Source organism: Psammomys obesus, unplaced genomic scaffold (genome assembly GCF_907164565.1).
Source record: "Psammomys obesus unplaced genomic scaffold, mPsaObe1.curated_primary_1811, whole genome shotgun sequence".
NCBI lineage: Eukaryota > Metazoa > Chordata > Mammalia > Rodentia > Muridae > Psammomys > Psammomys obesus.
In genome coordinates, this window is record NW_026593286.1 from 25,630,568 (window position 1) to 25,651,651 (window position 21,084).

Below are 21,084 nucleotides of genomic sequence, written 5' to 3' on the forward strand. Positions count from 1 at the left end.
CTAGAGACCTAGGATAGGGTAGGCTCCTGGGAGGATATGGGGGTGACTCTAGCTGAAACTCCTAGCAGCAGGGGTCATGGAGACTGAATAGAACACACTCTAAATAGACAGGGTTCCTAGTGTAGGGAGGAAAACACCAACCCATCCACAAACACTTCAACCCAAAATTTAACCTGCCTACAAAATGTGCAGGGATAAAGATAGAACAGAGATAGAGGAAATGAATGTCCAACCAATGACTGGCCCAACCTGATAGCTACCCCATGGGAGAGAGCCAGCCTGACACTATTAACAATACTCCGCTATGCTCGAAGACAGGAGCATGGCATAGCTGTCCTCTGAGAGGCTCCACCCAGCAGTGGATCAAAACAGATGCTGAGACTCACAGCCCAACAATGAGTGGAGCGCAGGGAGTCTCGTGGAAGAGCTGGGGCGAAGGACAACCAGGGACAGCTCTTATAGCAACTCACCATGTCACAGAAGAGCAGACAATACCCTAAATAAAGGTGAAAGCAATCAAGTTGAACTTTTCCTAGCAAAACTAGAATTTTCCAACATAAGAAGCAGCAAATGGTGATCAGGAAAACAAGATACCACAGTAAAATTACTGTCATGTTCTTATTTACAGATTAACAAATCAACAATACTGATTTACATGGGGAAAGGTTCGGGGTCTTCCAACAGACAGAGGCTTAGAGAACAGTGAAGTAACTGTTGAGATGACGTGAACACGTTAACATGGTTCTGTCTGTGGCTTGTCAGTTCCCTTCACTTGGGTCTCCATCTCATCCCACAGCTTCCATTTTAGCCCAAGGCAGCAGGATAAATGGCAAAGAGCCGTTTCTTTTGCATTATGTCTGAGCCTTTCTTTTATGAACGTATAATGGTCACACTCACCAAAACCAGTAATTGTTGACTAAAGTGTCAGTTCTCCCTGAATTCCACAGTATGTTTTTTGGGGGAAGGGGGGTGTTGATAGCTAACATGCCCATCCCTTCCTATTCGTGGGTAATTTTGTTTTTCAAGTAATGCATTAGTTAAAGTGCTTCACACCACTAAATTTTAACTTGAAATTTTTTAGATGATAAATTTTGTCCTATATATTTTACTACAACATACAATTGCTAAGACAAAATTTAAAACTCCTTAATTTCTTACACGTATAACCCAGGAATTTTACTGGAAAACCTACTGTGTCTCTTCTCTACCATTCATTTCTCCCCTCTCACAAGAGCAAGCAGTCATGGCCTGAGGTGCCCATACTTTAGGTCTGTGACTCCTATGTCCCCACAAGACTTAGCCATGGCCATGGCTGGGGCATACTCAATATGAACCTTTCTACCCAGCTACTCTCAGCTTTGCCCTTGTGAATCCAGGTATAAAAGTGGGCCTCATGGGCTCAAGACCACAGCTGTAAGTAGCACTGAGATTGGTTCAGCTTCAGCCAGTACAGTTATTTGCCTCAGGTTCATGGGTGAAAGTAGGGAATGATGGTGGCTCACCATCCACAGAATTTGCAGATCCTTACAAAAAGGGCTTCTCTTCCTTGAACACTATCAAGAAAACTAACAACAGGAAGAATGGGAAGGCCCAGTCAGCCAAAGCCATTGCTGGTCAAAAAGCAAGACTGGGGCCAATTGTTGGTGAGCATGCCTTTAATCCCAGTGCTCAGGAGGCAGAGGCCAGACTGGTCCACAAAGTGAGTTCCAGGACAACCAAGGCTGTTACACAAAGAAACCCTGTCTGAAAACACACACACACACACACACACACACACACACACACACACACACATATGCACACACAAAAGCAAGACCGAAACTCTCCCACTGAAATAGAGGCAAGTGAGGGCCCAGTCTAGGGAGAACTTCCTCTTACTTTGTTAGTTTCCTCAAACAGATCCAAAACTCAGAAGCTTAAGTAAATTCCAGTTTATTGAAGGTCCTCTTTACTTACAGTACAAGTCTCTAAAAGGCTAGGGTAGTTATCTTTAAATAACAAGTCAATCATATAAAACAGCTGGAAACAAAGTTAGAGCAATATATACATTATAATACATTAAGTACTCTTAATATTGAGTTTTTCATATTAAATTAGGAGGCTACTGTGATTTACAATGTTATTTCCTCTAATTTAAAACCTATTGAAAGACATTATGTACATTTTCTTTTACAAAACTGATAAAGCAGCATTAACAAAACTGCTCATGATTGTGATTTCTGTTTTTGTTTTTTTTTGTTTTTTGTTTTTTTTTTGTTTTTCTGTAATACACTGCACCTGTTACAAACCAGCGGGGGGGGGAAAAAAAAGGCATTGCACTAGATGGTTTGAATACTGCATAAGTCACTTTGGAAGAACGAATGTCCTGGTCAGACTTACCACCAGGCTCACTCAAAACAGTTTTCACACTTGAAAGTCAGCTAACTTCCCACAGGCAGGTTACTTAGCTTGGAACTTCCACAGAAGCCCACTGCTAATGGCCACAGTGCCAAGAAGCCATCGGCCACAACCGCATTAACTGTGTAAGCCAACGCTGGTATGAATGACCCCATTATTTACACAGATACCACAGCTAAAAAACACTGCTCAGACATTCCGTAGGAAATCTTGAGAATCTATAAAGTAGACTCAGTAGACAATAAGAGGGCTCACAACAGCTTATTTCTGCTTTCTTCCCTCAGGCACATAGGAATAAAATTAAATCCTTGCTATTTTTTCAACAAATTTTTATGTCATCAAAAAGCTTCATATTTATAAATACGATTTTACAAAGCAACATGTTGACATAGTTTCTCATGTTACTACCAGTCACTTTGGAATTCATATTGTATTTTGAGCATGAGATTTCTTCCTGATTCACAACTTTTCAGCATTAATTAGGCCATGGAAGGGAGCTCAAGAGGACAACAGCCATTCAATTCAAAACATTGAATATACATCCAAATACATGGTAGTAACTGACTGCAAGCAGCCAGGAGTCACACATTTGTACCACGCACAACAGTTCGATTGTGCATTTCCCCTTCATTAATACCAGCCAGACATTAAGTTTAAAAAAAAACAAATAAGGCTTTCAAAACAGTAACTCTTGCTTAACAAAGTTTAGTCACCAAAATATCAAATACAACAATACTTTAAAAACTGCTTTTCAAGTCAGGGGCAAGAGAAGGCGGCTATGCCATGTCAATGTCCAGAGTTACTCCTCTGAAGCTCAGCTCAGCTATGCACACTGTACTGAAAACACAAAGAAAAACAGAAACAACACATCTTCCTGGTTCTATAGCCTAAACAATCAGACAGAAAAAATGAACAGAGACAAATTAGAGCTGGCTTTTCAAACCAGACAAAAGTCTTTGTTCTAGACGCATAGAAAGTAAGTGTTCCTTGCAATCTTCAAGTCTGTACAACTCCTTTACCACAACTGGACTCTTCAGTGTTTGGTCGGCCTTCCCAAGGCACAGAGACAAGACTGAGGCGGCTGAGGCTCAGGCAGACATAAACCCTTTGAGTTCAAAATTAGCCACGCTCTCAACAGGCAACAAATAGCTAGCTAGTGCTTCATCTCTACAGCAAACCTACCAAACTGCCTAATTCAGGTGCAGACTATCCTGTGGAGAATACATCCAGCCCTTTGTGAATGTTAATGTGCTATTAGAGGAAGTCTAAAGACAGTGGAATCTTACAACTTTTAAATGTCCAAATGTCCTTGTTACAGAAAAGCCAGGAGAAATTCTAGCATATTGTAAGGTAAAAGTATTTCCTCACACTTCAGGACTTATTTTAGATGGGACTGACAACTCGTAAACAAGTTCCTTAAGTGTGAGTAACTCTCCCTCTCAAAAGTGTGAGTAACTCTCCCTCTCAGCATTTCTCAGCAGCGCTGGTCAGGGTGGTGGAAATTTTAACATGAGAATATCCACACTGAAAAACATTCTAATTTTACAAATCCCACTAAACTGCTAGTAGTGTTGAAAGATACTATATATGCAAAAATAAAATAAACAAAACCACAACTGTTTCCTTCTCAGTTTCTTGGATTGGGTCTAGTCTTTTACTGATAAAAAGTTTTCATTACTAATTCTGTACTTATGAAATCAGTGACTTCAGATTCATTTACTGTTCATTTTGTTTCCTCACAATAAGAGGAAAATCTAGACTATGAACATACATGCAGGTTAAATGCTGTTTGGCACACAGCACATTTTAAACAAGCTCCTTAAAATGCTCTAGACAGGCTTTCAAGGTAAGGGTTGTAGGCTCTTGTCACCTGTAGAAAAGATAGAATGTGAAAGCATCAAACACAATTAAAAACAAGATGAGATGGAGAATACAGAGTGTGGCAGGACTCCCAATAAGTCAAATTCCTAATAAAGCAAGCACCAACCTGTTTAACTGGCCATTAATGGAATAAATCAGAATTTTCCTAAATGTTTCAGAAATTATAAGAACGAACATAAAGTTACTACACAAGTATCATAAAACAAATCAAGAAGTTCTTCAAGTGCCTTCTCAGGAAAAAAAGTGTCAAATGTGGTGCCAGACACTCAGAGTCTACCCAATCACAGTCTACCAGACAGTCCATCAGACAATCACAGTCTACCAGACAGTCACAATCTATCAGACGGTCAGCGTCTATCAGTCAGTCTACCAAACAGTCAGTGTCTATCAGACGGTCAGCGTCTATCAGTCAGTCTACCAAATAGTCAGTCTCTATCAGATAGTCAGTGTCTATCAGACAGTGCTTTCTTCTTCAAGCAACTGAGTTAGTACATATGACAAGTCAATTACTTACTCTACCTATATGTTCACAACCCCCTGAAAAGAACCTGTATTTAACTCTGTACAATTTCCCATTTTACAGGCAGATAACTGTAAGTATCAGAAGCAAAGTACAATTCACAGAGATTTTACCCTGCAGTTAAAGGGAAGTCTATAGACAGCCCCAGAACTGAAAGGTTTTTGTGTTCAAGTGGTATATATGTGACAAAGAAATAAAATGTCATATAGTTTGGGTTTCTTCCTTAGATCCACTTTCCTTCGGTCTATTTCAAATCATCTGCATGAGTTCAGCAATTCAGATCCAATCCTGTCCAGTGGTCTGGCACCATCAGGAAATACTTGTCCATTGCTTCACAAAATCTAGTCCTATACAACTCTGGAGAGACCACAGTTGGCATTTTACCTAAGACAATGAAAGACAAAAGGGAGGAATAAAGCTGTTGTACATGTGAGTGCACATTAAAATTCAATTAGGCAACTGACTTAACCAATTATAAACTTCCACATGCCAAAGCACTCTGAGAGAGAAGGGGTATCTGCTATATCTACCATGGGCAGAGTCTTTTTGAAGATGAGTGAGGTAAAGGATATCTAAACTCAGAAATGAAATGTGGAATCTAGAAGATATCAAGTATTAGTTAAAAACAATCTTATTCAGAATTTCTGGCTTTTTAAAAATTTACTTTGAAAAACTCTGGCATTTAAACCCAGTATTTCACCACTTACATACTTTTCACATTAAAGTTATTTTATAAATGACAAAAAACAGAGACAACCATATTGGGTTTTGTTTTGTCTGTAAAAGGGGGTCTTATGTACCCAAAGATAGCCTTGAATTCATAGTACTCCTACCTCCGACTCATAAGCACTGGGAAACACACCACCATGATGGCTACCACACTTTAGTCTTAAATATTCATCGACTATATGAGAAGAGTTTTAAAAGGAAATACAGCATTTGCTCACCTTGTCCTCCTAAAATACCCGTTGACTTCACAACCATCTCAAGCTTTTTGTCCCATGTAAATGTTCGAATATAATCTAGGGATGGAAAGAGGGCAGCATGAACAGAAAAGCTGTTGCAAGAATAAGCCAGAACAGTAGCATGCCTATTACCACTTCTATGGCACCTTTACCAGTGTTGCTCCAAGGGTTGTCCCCACTTGCTCTGGTTAATTCTCACAACTGTGGCACAGTACCTCCATTTTGGGGGGAAGAGGGTAGAGACAGGGTTTCTCTGTGTAGCCTTGGCTATACCGGAACTTGCTCTGTAGACCAGGCTGGCCTTGAATTCACAGAGATCAACCTGCCTCTGCCTTCCGAGCACTGGCATTAAAGCTGTGCACCACTACACCTGACTCAGTGCCCCCTTTTAAAGAGATTATCATTACCTTTTAATTTATATATTTTTTGAAATGAAGAAACTGAATAGAACAGACTAGAATAAAAACTTGTTAGCCTGAAATTATAAATGAAAGCTTCCAAAAACATTCAGTGTAATATCATATTAAACTAATTCAATAGAATCTTTGAAATTCTATTCTAGCTTTAGTCATGCACTATAAACAAAGTACAGTTACCTATGGCTTACCTATGATTCCAACTACCAGCTCATTGCTAGTGTCATCTCGACCAACCAGCAAAGAATAGTCTATAATGAGGTGGCTTGAAAGGAAATGGGCATCGCTATGGATGGAGGTTCTCAGCACAGATTTTGAATGGGAACGAATATACAGAGGGTTGTCTCGAACCATCTTTAGGAGGTTTTCATCCAGTAGAACCACATCACAACTCTCTTTCCCAGTGTCAGTTTTTACATTTCGATTCCTAAGCGAACCCTTCAAATCAAAAACCTAACAAAACAAAAATTCTTTATTATTTGTGCAAATTTGCCAAAATGTTTAATTGGTGCAATTAAAAAAAGAGTTCTTATAGTTACTACCACAATAAATATTTTTAAATTTTATTTCAAAATTTAACTTTTCTAATTTAAGTCATAAATATGCAGCAATATAACTATATAATACATGAAGTAATCAGTATATGATACATTAAATTCATGGTGATACAATAGCATCATATGAAATAATACACAGATACCCAGTTACTAAAATAATTCAGAGATAATCTGTCAATTTAACCAATATTAAAATACATTAACAAGTTTATCATTGGATTGTCCAACAGTATGAAAGAAGAATAGTCTTAGGAAATAGTCTTAGGAAATTTAAAACACTAAAAACTCTATACAATTACTTAAAGCGATATACAAATGAGAACATAAATTTCAGACAATCTAGAGGGTAGGAAATGTCAAAAAACTTAATGACTAGGACCAGTTCATCCTAGAGTATGTTCTACCAGTGCTAGGCAACTAATCTGCTTGTGAACATGCTATTGCTACTGGCAGAATTAAGAACACAGTGTAGCTCAGCCTGTGTTGTCATACAAAGATGTTATCACTGACAAACTACTACACTGAATTCGATGTAAGCACAAAGCATTCGTCTTCACACTAGAAACAGCTGAAGGAGCAGCACTTGGAAAAGCACTGTTAAAGTCTAGACTGGGTGCCTTGTTAGCCACAGCAGGTAGTAATGCCATTCTCATAAGCTCTAGACGAAGCTGCAGTCTGAAAACAGTGAAGTGGCTGACAGGAGCTTAGAATCTCCAGGTCTCAGCCAAGTCAGTTTTGAAGTTAAGATGGTAGAACACCTGCCTTCTTAGTCCACCAAATACCTGACTCTAGAACATTGCATATATTAAATTTTAGGATGAATTACATACCAATCTTTCTTTCTTCCAAAAAAATAAGTTAAATGGGTACCACTGACTAACACGTTACTCAGATTTGCTACACTAAAAAACCAAAGTTCAAAAGCTCCTCACAGCTGAACGCCTCACGGTCCAGTGTCCTCACCTGTGCCATCTTTCTCCCATAGAAAAGATTTTCCATGACAAGGAGATCTAACTTCTTCTCTGTGTTGTTCTGAGAGTTCTTATAACCAATTCTGTAAACGCCAAGAATTTTAGCCAAAGCCGTGGGCCTCTAATCAAGAAAAGATCAAAATAAACTATTACCAAAATAAGAATATCTGTAAGTCATATGATATCTGGTTTTTCCATTTAACAGCTTAGAACGATTTTCTATTGATATACCAGGAATAGACCTTTGACCCCTTTAGTGTCAGAAACTGCAATTGAATATAACACATGTCAGTAACAGCAGTAGTGGATACATATATTGCACAGCATGAGAGCCCTTCAGTGTTCAAATTTAAAAACCTTATCATCATATGGACATCATTTCCCCAAGCAATCTACAATAAATTAATGCTTGACAACAATTAAAAAAAAAAACTATATTTACAGGACAAGGTCACTGCTCAATGACAAAAACATGAGCCACTCAGTGGTTTCCTTTCTAGCTCAGAAAGCATTTCCTCATTTCTCAACATATGCTTCACACTTTTTTCTCAATAAAAATATGTTATTAAGTAGGCACCTAATTTCACCTGGTCTCAATATCTTACATTAACTTTTATATGTATGTAGGTATGTACACAACAATCAAAAGCTAATTGCTTGAGGTTACATGGTTCCTCAAAGGCAGGAAAACTATCTACAAACTGCTTTCCATCACATGGCAACAGAATAAGAGAGATCCAAGTACTTTCTGCTCTTGCCACACAGACAACTTCTATCAGACAAACTAAGAATATAAAAAAGCCCAGTGTTGCTCCCTAATCACCTCCCCCTGGGGGTAGAGCCTTGGCAGGCCACAGAGGAAGATAATGCAGCCAGTCCTGATGAGACCTGATAGGCAAGAGTCAAATAGAAGGGGAAGAGGACCTCCCCTATCAGTGGAATAGGGAGGGGGATAGGAGGAGAAGGGGGAGAGTGGGATTGGGAGGAGATGAGAGAGGGGGCCACAGCCTGGATACAAATTGAATAAATTATAATAAATGATAATAATGAGTCTCGGCATATGTTTTGATACCCTGTTGGGTAGAGTCTTTCAGAAGCCCTTTGTGATAAGCTCCTGTCCTATTCCCTGTTTTTTCCCTCTTCTGATGTCCGTCCCATCTGCCTTTCTGAATGAAGATTGAGCATCTTACCCAGGGTCCTCCTTCTAGATTAGCTTCCTAAAGTGTACAGATTTTAATATGATTATCCTATATTATATGTCTAATTTCAACTTATAAGTGAGTATATACCAAGTGTGCCTTTCTGCTTCTGAGATACCTCACTCCTTTGGGCAGAGTGCAGGGAATCTTATGAAAGAAGGGGAGATAGAAAGATCTGGAAGGGACAGGAGCTCTACAAGGAGATCAAAAGAACCAAAAAATCTGGGCACAGGGGTCTTTTGTGAGATTGATACTCCAAACAAGGACAATGCATGGAGATAACCTAGAACCCCTGCATAGATGTAGCCCATGGCAGCTCAGTGTCCAAGGGGGTTCCCAAATAATAGGAACAGGGACTGTCTCTGACATGAACTCAGCAACTGGCTCTTTGATCACCTCCCCCTGAGGAGGGAGCAGCCTTACCAGGCCACAGAGGAAGACAAAGAAGCCAGTCCTGATGGGACCTGATAGGCTAGGGTCAGATGGAAGGGGAGGAGGACCTCCCTATCACTGGACTGGGAGAGGGGCATAGGAGAAGAAGAGGGAGGAAGGTTGGGATTGGTAAGGGATAGGGGAGGGGGCTACAGCTGGGATACAAAGTAAATAAACTGTAATTAATAAAAATGAAATGAAATTTTTAAATTATAATATTAATAAAAAATACAAAACAAACAAACAAACAAACAAAGCCCAGTGCACTGTGACCATAAGCCAGCATTTAGGATTCCTACCTTTTGTTGAACAGCATTTGTGATATAATTGAAGTAGTGTGGCGCAAAGTCAAGGAAAGACTGGACTTCCAGACGAGGCATTTGCTTCAGAATGAATCTATCATCTACAAGGAGGAAATTCCACATTTATTTATCACAATACATATTGTCTCTTGTGAGAATGAAAGTGAAATCATTCCAGAGAACCCAAGTCATCTGTTTCAAGGCATTCTTTTCAACCACATAGTGAAAATTTTGATCAGAAAGTAATTCTCAAGTGATTAAAATGCTAGGCACCCCGAGGCTTACATAGATAAGAACAACTACTTCTCAAGTGTACCCTCAAATCTAAGTTCAAAGCATGAATTCATTCATTTATTTTTTTAAACTCTTAAAGAAAATGTTAAAACTCCACTGCTACTTCAGTAACTCTTGAAGTTATTAAAGTTTTTATTAAGTGACAAATGTACACTCTCTTCAGTAATTCTGGATTCAGTCAGTGTGCAAATGTTATTGGTAAGCCTGTTTAAGAAAAATCTTGTTCTCTCTACATTCTGGCCAAACATTTCTACTGTTACCTTTTATCAGTTCTGTAGCACCCAATTCAGTTTCCTACATATGCTTTGGTATGAATTTGAAATGTCCCCCACAGCCCCATGTTTTCAAGCGTGTTCAGTCTGGTGATGCTATTGTGGGAAGGTATGAAACATTTAGGAAGTAGGGGCCAGTTGTTGAGCAGAGAAAGACTATCCCCATCCCTCACTTGCTGCTTTCCTGTCTGTCATGATGTGAATGTTACCTGTCATCACATGCTCCCACTGCCAACCACCCAGGGGCTGAATCATGAGCCAAAATAAATCTATCTCCACTTAAGCTGTTTCTGTCAGGGATTTTGATCACAGAGATATGAAAGTAACTAACAGTTTCTACATGCATTTGGAAAACTCAGAACCAGAAAGTTCAGTAAGTATCTGACCAATGTCTGAGCCTATACAGTGTTTTAAGATTTTTTTTACTCTTCTCAGAAACAGAAAGAAACTAAAGGATTTTATTCAGCTAATACACAATGCCTACTTCAAGGGCTTCTCCTATAGTCTCAAGGCAAAGAGTAGCAAGTGTTCCCCACCAGTGAGTGAAATGGATTACCTTCCGTGGCATAGAAAGCGGCTCCTGACTTGCCTCCCCGGGCCTGCCAGGGTGATGAGTGAGAAAGGGAGCGAATGAAATCTTCCTCACTGCTGCCCAAAATCACTTCACGCATCTTATGGAACTCTCCCGCATAGTACAGCCGACAGTAAAACTTGGCATTAGCATCCGAAAATTCTACAAAGAGATAACAAAAACAAACAAAAAAACAAAAGGTATATAAAGCAGAAAATTTCTTCTTCCCTCTCTAAGCACCAAGCACAACCATTAGGATTCTCCATGAGAACATCTTTCTTTCTTTCTTTCTTTCTTTCTTTCTTTCTTTCTTTCTTTCTTTCTTTCTTTCTTTCTCTCTCTCTCTCTCTCTTTTTCTCTTCGTGCATGTGTGTGTATGAATCCAATAAGTTTATTAGTCCTCACCACAGCAAAAAGATATTACTATTTCAGGCTTCTGTCTATACACAATACTGATTTCTCTGGATGCCAACTCTTGCTTTTCCCTATCCAATTTTTTTTTTATATTAGTTTATTTACTTTACATCTTGAGGATGCCCCCCATGCATACACACTTCCCCTCCCTTGGGGCTTTCAGAGACTGAGACAACTAAGGAGCATGATCTGGACCTAGGCTCTCTAAACACATGCAGCTGACAGGCAGCTTAGTCTTCATATAGGGTGCCTGGGAAGGAGTGGGGCTGTTTTTAACATGGACTCCATTGCCTGCTTTTGGATCACTTCCCCCAGGCAGCAATACCTTGACTGGCCTTAGGGGATCAAGATATACTCAGTTGTGGTGTGCCCTGACATACCAGGAAGGGCTAATATGGGGGGTGGGGGTGAGAAGAGCATCTTTCGTAATGCAACTGTGCTATGTCAGCTTCACAGTATCAGGAAATATCATCTGACCACACTCTTACTCATCTTCAAAGAACTCAATAGAAGACTCTGCTCTACCTCTACACTGGCTGCTGTTTTTCTTCACCATACTTTTAAAGCAATTCTTTTTTTTTTTTTAACCCTTTAAAAAATTATTTTACTGAGGTTCACATATACAATTCATGTGACGTATACAATTCAGGGCCTTTGCCTGTTCACAGAGTTATGTAAATACCATCACATTTTATTTTTCTTTTTTAACTTTATATATATATATAAAGTTTATTTATTTATTTATTTATTTATTTGCAGCTTTGTATCCCGGTTGTAGCTGCCTCCCTCATCTCCTTCCAGTCCCACCCTCCCCCACCCCCTCCCTAATCCCTCTCCTCCTAGTCCACTGTTAGGGGAGGTCCTCCTCCCCTACTGTCTGACCCTAGTCTATCAGGTCTCATCAGGACTGCCTAGCTCTTCTTCCTTTGAGGGCTAGCTAGGTCACCCGAGCAAGAAGAAGTGATCAAGGAGCAGGCAACTGAATTCATGTCAGAGACTGTCTCTTCTCCAATTACCAGGAACCCCCATGGAGACTGAGCTGCCCATAGGCTACTGAGCAGGGGGTCTGGGTCCTCTCTATGTATCAGTTGATGCATCAGTTACTGCAGTCCCCCCTGGGCCCAGCTCTTTTGGCTTTGTGGGTCTCCTTGTGGGGCTCCTGTAATTCTTCAACAATGTCTTTTATGAGCATATAATACCGAAGATTGAGCCCAGTGCCAAAAACATGCTAGGCAAACACTTCATCCCAGCCCTAAATAAATACCTTAATGCTGCTTGCCAAGCTCCATGTCTCTCAATCACATAGTAAGAAAATAGTTAAATTAAAGTATAATTTGTAAATAAATTATAATTTAAATTAAATAATACAAATTTTTATAAATTGAATTATAGATTAAATAAAACTCGTACAACAGCTAACAATTTTTTAAAAATCAGTACATTTACCTAGAATGAAGTTACGTATCTTATAGTCCCTGTCCTTAGACAAAATGTTATTGCATACTTACGAAGTTCCACATGAGGATTTGTGAGTTGTTTCTTCTGTGTATCTCCTCCGTCTACCTCATCTAAAAGGTTTAATATCATTAGTAAAAGCAAAACATTAGTAATAAGTTCATTTTTCCTTTTTTACTAAATAGAGCAACAAATGTTAGCAAAGCAGCAATAAAAATATCCTAGTCAAATCACTACAGAATACCCATTAGACAGATAAATTGTACAAATGTCTACAATAAGAATGTATGCTCTTTCCTAGGATTTCAATATTTCAAGCTGGATCACTTTTCTTACATGTAAGTGATTTCTGTGACAGCAATACTGTAAACTCAGCTTTTATACAAAGAATTCTCATGGTTTCTCTACCCATATTTATTGATACTATTTTCTAGGTACATATGTAAAAAATGCTTCTTTGATATAATAAAATCTTAGTAAACATCCTAATATTTCAAAGACAAATCATCCCATAAGTTTCACATTTCAAGGCATTGTATCCCTTCATATCCCATTATAGATTATAGACATATTATAGATATCTATAGTCTAATGGTAACATACAGAATATTAAACAGACATCTTAATTACTAGTAAAAAAATGTTTCAGTTGCTGTTATTTTTTGTTTTGTTTTGCTGTGTTTTGAAGGAGGGTGTTACCATATGGCCTAAACTACCATGAACTCACAATCCTCCTGGCTCAGCCTCCTGAATCTTAGGATGATAGTTGTGTACCACCAAGCCAATCTGCAGTTTTGATTTCTTTTCTTTTTTTATATACTATCTGTTGATCATATTCTTTGCCCTCCCCCAGTTTATGCAAGATCCTCCCCACCTTCCTACCCACCCAATCTCATGGTCTTATGTTTTCTCCCTCTTTCTAAAGAAACAAAGACAAAAAACAAGAGATGAAAGTCAAAACAATAACCTAGTAAAACAAAAAATACCAAAACAGAACATACACACATACAAAAAAACAAAAGCAAACACAAAGCACACAGTTTGTTTTGTGTTGGCCAATTGCTCCTGCACATGGGGCCTACCCTGGAGTGTGGTGGAAAAACCCAATGACACTCCACTGGAGAGAACCGACTCTCCTTTCCCAGCAGGAATCAACTGCTAACAGCTTCTTGGTTAGGAGTAGGGCTTTACAAACAAGACAAAATCCCTGCATGAACAAGAAAGTACAGTTGCTAGCTTTTAAACTACTATTCCATGACCTAACTTACAAATCACCAAACAATTTCTCTATAGAGCCAAATAGGAATTCATTCACTAAGCTACAACTATTCAACTGGCCAATTTAATGCAAAGCAATCAGACAACAGGAAATGAATGCACATGCCCATATTCTGATAAAACTTTAAAAAAAAAAAAAGGTAGCAGGGTTGATCAAATTTGCCAAATCCAAACATAATTAGGTAAATATAGTTTTTAAATATCAAAATGAAGGTGCATATAAACAGCCATAATATTGCAGGGACTGGGAAAAAAAAAGATACAAACAACATCTGGAAGGGGTAGTCGGATATTAAGTATATATATTAAGTACATATATAGTAGGATATTAAGTACATATTGTAAATTATGTTTACATGTATAATACCATTTAGCTTTTACTTCTTTTCGGATACAGACACATAAGAAATAACAAGTACAGACATTTGAAGCCAGATTGATTCCAAGTCCCATGCTGCTTCTGGTCTAGTACACAGAGCATTATAATGAAGAGAATGCCCTGTCCTCAGCAAAGTTATTTACTTAAAGCTGTAAGAAAATACACAAAGCTAATTAATTCACGCTTAAAACAAGCACACATGGCCAACTGAACATACCTTGCGGCTCAAGGCCTTGATTCTCTGTCCCCTCCTTGCCGGTCTGCCCAACCTGGTAGTAAGCACTGTCTGCCCCGCGTAAGGTCTCCCTCTTCTGAGAAGAGAGATCGGGGCTCTTCCCTGCTGTTCCTCTGAAGAAAGACAACATTCCCGAAGCTTTTTTGGCTTAAAAATAAAAGATAACATTAATTTAGGCAGAGGTCACTAAAGCTCGAAAATAGACGTTTTCAGCCTTTTGTTGGCAGTAACCATTGCATGATGCTAATGAGTCTGTATCATGCAGATTCTCTTTATAGATGGCAATTCCACATGCTACTGCTATTTGTAGTCAGTAAGTGCCCTCATCAGAAACACGATAATGTTCTGCTGATTGAAGGTCACAATGTAAGAAATTTTCCAGAAAGCCACTCAAAACTCTTTTAAAAGCAGTCATATTTTAAGCAGTAGAATAAACTACTGAGTTCTTGTAGTATAGCAATAGAGTATGCCTGGTCCAACCAAAGACCCACCCTACCAGAGAGCACCAACCTCCCTCCCCCCGACAATATGAACAATACTCTGCTAGGCCTGGAGACAACCCTGACTGACTTGTCCTCTGAGAGGCTCTACCCAGCAGCGCCTCAAAACAGATGCTGAGACTCATGGCCAAACATTAGGCAATGCGAAGGGAGTCTTGTGGAAAAGTGGGAGGAAAGAGAACAGCACCTGGAAGTGACAGGCGTTCCACAAGAAGATCAACAGAGCCAGCTAGCCCAGAGTCATAGCCAACTAACCAGGGACCAAAGGCACCCTTGCTGAAACTGAAGCATCAACCAAGGACCATGCATGTTCTGAACCTATGCTCCCTAAAAAGATGTAACAGATGGGCAGCTTAAGCTTCATTTGGGTCCTCTAGTAAGGGGAATGGGGACTGCAAGGAACACAGGCTCACTTTCCAGCTTTTTCATCACTTTACTCTGGTGGGACTGCTTTGCCAGGCCACAGGGGAAAAGGACATGTTCAGTCCTGATGCAACTTGATGAGCTGGGTTGGGTGGGAAAGAAAGCTTCCCTTTTCTCTTGCCTTTTTATTTATAGTTTTGAGTTTCATTCATCATATTAATATATATTATTCTAATAATTTATCACTTACAAAATCCATAGAGTATCAATCATAAAAGTGCTTAGTATCCACTGGTATACAAGTCTTTGCTAACAGAACAGCAATTTTTGTGGAGATAGCCTCGTATAAAGACCCAAAAATGGATGGTGATTCATATAAACACAGAAGTGGCTGGCACAAAGACTCAGTCCTGACCAGTTAAGACTGGAGGGCACAAAAGGACTTGTAATAGTAGTGAAAATACACCCTACACCACTCTTTTCTGCTTCAACACAAACTTGGAGTATCATGTCTTTTTAAAGAAAATGAAAAAAAATCAAAGAAAACAAAATCCCTCTATTGTCAAAGCAATGCTGAGCTCAATACCAGCAACTGCCTGCTTCTACAAATGTCACCTTAGAAAAATAACTTGTTTGTTAAGCCTCTAGAGTCAGTTGAGCTTCTGGAACTACTAACCCAGACAGTTAACAAGATTCACCTTCAAGTTCCAGCTCTAGCCTTCAGCCAGTTAATTTGTCAAAACCTCCACTTCCTTCCTAAACATACGGATACAGCAGATAATTTGTATGTGGAGATGTTTAAAGAATACATTACTGAGAGTTTTCAATATACCAATAAAAACATAAAATTTAAAAACTGTACACTGTTGTTGCTTCTTAAGGTAAAAGGTTAAGACAGATCCTCTTTCTGCACATGAGGATTCTACAAGTTTTAAATTCTGCAAGTTGAATCTACGTTTCAAATAAGACTCAAAGAAGAAGCAAACCATCTATAAAAGAGATATTAAAAAATGTTTAATTTGGGGGTTGAAGAGAAGGCTCAGCAGTTAAGAGCACTAGCTGCTCTTCCAGAGGACCTGGGTTCAATTCCCAGCACCCACATGGCAGCTCACCACTGTCTTCAACTCCAGCTCCAAAAGTTCTAACACCTTCACATAGATATATATGCAGGCAAACATCAATGTACATAAAATAAAAATACTTTATAAAAATGTTTATTTTTCAAAGACCAATTCTTACCAAATGGCATTTCTTACCAATTTTGTTTTCTTTAACAAATCATAAATACAACAAATACAGACATGTTTGCATGTGGGGCCAGTGAGATGACTCAGCAGTAATGGGCACTTTTCTCCAGGCCAGAGAACCTGAGTAACATCAGTGAGACCCACATAGTAGGAGAAGACTGACTCCCGTAAGTTGTCCTCTGGTTTCCACATCATGCTAACACACATTCCAACTCACACACACAAATAAATAAGTGAATGAACAAACAAAGAATGAATGAATGAATGAATGAATACAATAAAAGCCCCAAGTCTTACTTGGTTGCGGTTCTCCTTCTCCTGTACGGCTTGTCTGCCCTCCACTGATTTCAGGTAATCTAATAGGGCTGCTGCTCTTTGGTCTGTTATCTAAAGCACTACCATGAAAAAAGAAAATTAGTTTGAAGATATTCAGATAAAAGAAAACAAGCATTCTAATTCATAAACCAATGTATTTCTTACCCAACACCACCCTCAATACCAGAAATCTCATTCATGATCTTGAAAAACACAAGTTACAAAAACTCTTGAAATATCTACTAAGTTTAAGGAAAAACAAAACAAAACAAAACTAGAACTAGTATTTTATACTAGAACTAGAAAAGTATATAAAAATGTAAAAAAAAATACTTTAATAAAATTTTCCCAACCTGTTGGAACGATAAGTCAATTACAGAAATATGCCAATTTCATGTTTCTTACTTTAGTCACAAAGATAATTCAGACAAAATCTTATCAGGCCAGTAAGACAGAAGAATTTATTTCAGTAAGGATAAGCCTATGCCAATTTCTGTCTAAAACAAATGTAGCCCATGGTAGCTCAGTGACCAAGTGGGTTTCCCTAGTAAGCGGAACAGGAACTATTTCTGACATGAACTCAATGACTGGCTCCTTTACCTCCCCCATCAGCCCTGTGGGAGGAACAGTCTTGTTAGGCCACACAGGAGGACATGGCAGCCAGTCCTGGAGATACCTGATAAGCTAGGGTCAGATGGAAGGGGAGGAGGACCTCCTCTAGCAGTGGACTTGGAAAGGGGCAGGGAGGAGATAAGGGACGGAGGGTGGGACTGGGAGAGAATGAGGGAGGGGCCTACGGCTGGGATACAAAGTAAACAACCTGTGATTAATATAAAAATAAAATTAAAAAAAAGAACATGCTAAGTTTGAGTATTTTCTAAGTATTAGGATGTTTAGTACTATGGAAAATTTACAAACACTTAAAATTATAAAGCCAAGCAGTAGCACAACTAACTTTACAGGTTACTAATTTTTAAACAAAACAGCCGGTTCTTTTTATCATTAAAAAAAATTGCAAGTTTTAATCTGCAGCATGATTCATCACAGCAATGTCAGAAGTTATATCCTAAGGGCTTTTTAAGACTTGAATTTTGTTGCTCCAACAGTTAATGAACGATGTAAAAACAAATTATGTGATACAAACTAGTGAAACTAATTATGTGAATCCCAGGAGATTTTATGCTGATATGTGCTATCAGAAAACTAAAGTATAAGGATATAAAAAACAATGATACAGCTTAATTTAAAAAGATTTTACTCAATCACGAATCACCTATTTGTTGGAAGCCCTTCTTCAGCAGTGTTCCACAGAGTTGCTTTGGACAATTCCTCTAAGGCATTTCGGTATTCTTTACAACTTAGGGCAGAAATAGGTTGAAAAATGTTAAACATTAAGCTCTTCTTTAACAATAAATCTTAAGTTTTAAAATAAGTTTTGCATTATAGAAGCATAATCATTCTATGTGTCCACAATTAAACAAATACACTAGGAATTAACAAAACTGATCAAGCTTTATGAAGATTAATGTCTTCACAAAGAATTAAAACTTACCAGCTCAACAACCATATTCAATAATCTTAACAATGATCCAAAAACACTGTATAAGGGGCAGGATGTAGCTCAGTAGGAAAGCTCTTGCTGAGCATCTAGAGGCCCTGGGTTTAATGACCTTCAGCAACCTCTACACAATTCCCCCCAAAAGAAAGAAATTTGAAAGTAACTTTCTATTTAAAAGGACTAAACTTTTTAAACATAAATAAATAACATCCCAAAAGCTTAAAAATCTGATTCTTGGATTAGCAGCCTAGACTGCCAATATGCATTATTTTTCTAAAACATTGAGAGATGTGCTTGGGTAGAACACTTGCTTCCTACTATAAAGAATGATTACAGTTTATGCCTTTAATATCTATTGATGGAGCGTGATTATTAAGAGAAGCAAGTATTATCTTCATAATGCTAAGGCACAAAGAAATGAATCACTATATAGTCTCCTGTAAAGTAAAAAAAAAAAAAAGAAAAAAAAAGAAATTCTTATCTAAAGTAAACTCTGAACTCCATGAAGGTAGAAGCATATACAACTATACTGTTTACTCTGCTATCTGCAGTATCTACATACCACATTTTGTTTATAATCAAATGTTATTCAATAAATAGGACACTTTGTAATCAATATATAAAAAGATTTTTTTTACTTTTATATTTTACAATGGAAAATTTTAGTTAAGTACCTCAGATGTTACTTAAAACTAAATTCACCTACTGTCAAAATAGCTTTATAAATGAGATGCTGAGGATTTAGACACTAGATATAAATATTTTAAAGGTACAATGCTTCTTTAAGACCATGGTAACTACCTAAGTTAAATATCCAAGCTTGTCTTTGGAATAAAATGCAGGAACAACATTCTTTAGATGGGAAAATTTCAGCCAGTATGTGTGCAAATGGGTATGTTTCACTGTTACCTTAACAACTAAACCACAGTAACAGTTACCAGGTATATATTAGACAGAGAGGTCAGCATATTCAAGGGTTAGTAGATACCATGGCAGGTCACATTAGTTACTAAATATTTGCTTAAAAGCCATGCCACACCCCATGATTTCAGTGAAGGTTTTCAAATATAATGTCACGCCTAGCAAACATACATTTTTGCTTTTATCTAAGGAGCCCCCAGACAGCATAACTAACAGACAGACTTACAACACACAGATGGAACGACAGGGAAGGCTCATGATACCTGAGTGCAAAAGCAATGATGGAGCTGGGCTCTTTCTCACAGACGGCAATGGGCACCCGCTCATGTTCATACATTAAATAGTGTTTATCTGGATCACTGCTCAATAAAGTAAGAGTAGACTTAGAAATAAATGAAATACAAAACTAATTAACACAGTACAATCAAATGTCAGAACAATTTAAGATAACTAAATACTGAGCAATATGACCATCATTAAGAAAACCAAAATGCACGCAAATGCTAAGAAATAAAATGAAATACACAATAAAAAAAGAAAGTTTATCCATCAGTTGGAAAATTGTCAAAAGTAGGTTTGTAGTTAGAGAGATGGCTCAGCAAATAAGAGCACTAGGGCCAGATCTTAATTCCTAGCACCCACATGTCAGCTTGCAACTGTCTCTTACTCCTGTCCTGGGGAAATCCCATGCCCTCTTCTGGTCTCTCCAAGTACTGGGCACACACCTGATACACACACATATATGCAGGCAAAATATCCATACACATAAAATAAAAATTAAAAGGTAAGTTTCAAATCAGAGGGTTCTAGAATAGTTACACCAAAGTTTTATTTTACATACTGCTAAAACCTTGGCCACACTAGTCTTTTTGCAATAAATAATCTAAAATACATTGCTCTATTCAATCCTCAGAAATGCTTCCTAGTAGTTATGTAGAAACCATGCCTCTACTTCCACAAGTAACAAAACAAAGCCACTCTACGGAAACCAAATGTTGACTCTATTTCAACCCAAATTTTGCTCCTTCTAACTCCATTGGGAATCATCAGGCAGAATCATTGATGTTATTAGAAGCCATTTACTGACTATCCAGTGTGGGAGCTTTATTCATAATGGCCAGAATCTGGAAACATCCTAGACATCCCTCAAGTGAAAAATGGATACAGAAATTGTGGTACATTTACACAATGAAATACTACTCAGCAATTAAAAACAAAAACAAAACAAAAAAAAAATCATGAAATTTTCAGGCAAATGGATGGAACAAGAAAAGATCATCCTGAGTGAGGTAACCCAGAAGCAGAAAGAAACACATGGAATATACTCACTTATAAGTGGATATCAGTAATATAGGATAAACATACTACTATCTACAGTCGTTAAGAAGCTAAACAAGGAGGACCCTGGGGAAGAGGCTTAATCCTCATTCAGAAGGGACAACACGACAGACATCAGAAGTAAGAGAAGACAGGAAACAGGGCAGAAGCCTTTCACAGGGGGCCTCTGAAAGACTTTCCCTATCAGGGTATCGAAAAGCAGATGCTGAGACTGATGGGCAGAGTGCAGAGAATGGTATGGAAGAAGAGTGAGATAGAAGGACCTGGAGGGAACAGAAGCTCCACAAGGAGAACAACAGAGCCA

The 21,084-nt window shown here is 38.3% G+C and overlaps 1 protein-coding gene across 5 annotated transcripts in view; it reads right to left on the minus strand.

The window, feature by feature from the left end:
• Positions 1-1,916: 1,916 nt before the first annotated feature.
• Positions 1,917-21,084, minus strand: part of Pikfyve (phosphoinositide kinase, FYVE-type zinc finger containing) — a 95,632-nt gene continuing 76,464 nt past the window's right edge. For 4 of the 5 annotated variants that reach the window (XM_055616667.1, XM_055616665.1, XM_055616664.1 and 1 more), the window contains 11 exons: positions 19,706-19,801; positions 18,237-18,320; positions 16,946-17,043; positions 14,521-14,685; positions 12,700-12,759; positions 10,763-10,939; positions 9,638-9,741; positions 7,700-7,828; positions 6,371-6,632; positions 5,746-5,820; positions 1,917-5,182 (listed from right to left, as the gene is read on the minus strand). In XM_055616667.1, coding sequence (XP_055472642.1) covers positions 5,067-5,182; positions 5,746-5,820; positions 6,371-6,632; positions 7,700-7,828; positions 9,638-9,741; positions 10,763-10,939; positions 12,700-12,759; positions 14,521-14,685; positions 16,946-17,043; positions 18,237-18,320; positions 19,706-19,801 — 1,366 coding nt within the window. In that variant the 3' untranslated portion in view covers positions 1,917-5,066. The remainder of the gene's footprint in view (positions 5,183-5,745; positions 5,821-6,370; positions 6,633-7,699; positions 7,829-9,637; positions 9,742-10,762; positions 10,940-12,699; positions 12,760-14,520; positions 14,686-16,945; positions 17,044-18,236; positions 18,321-19,705; positions 19,802-21,084) is intronic. The other variant, XM_055616668.1, reaches the window with a different exon arrangement.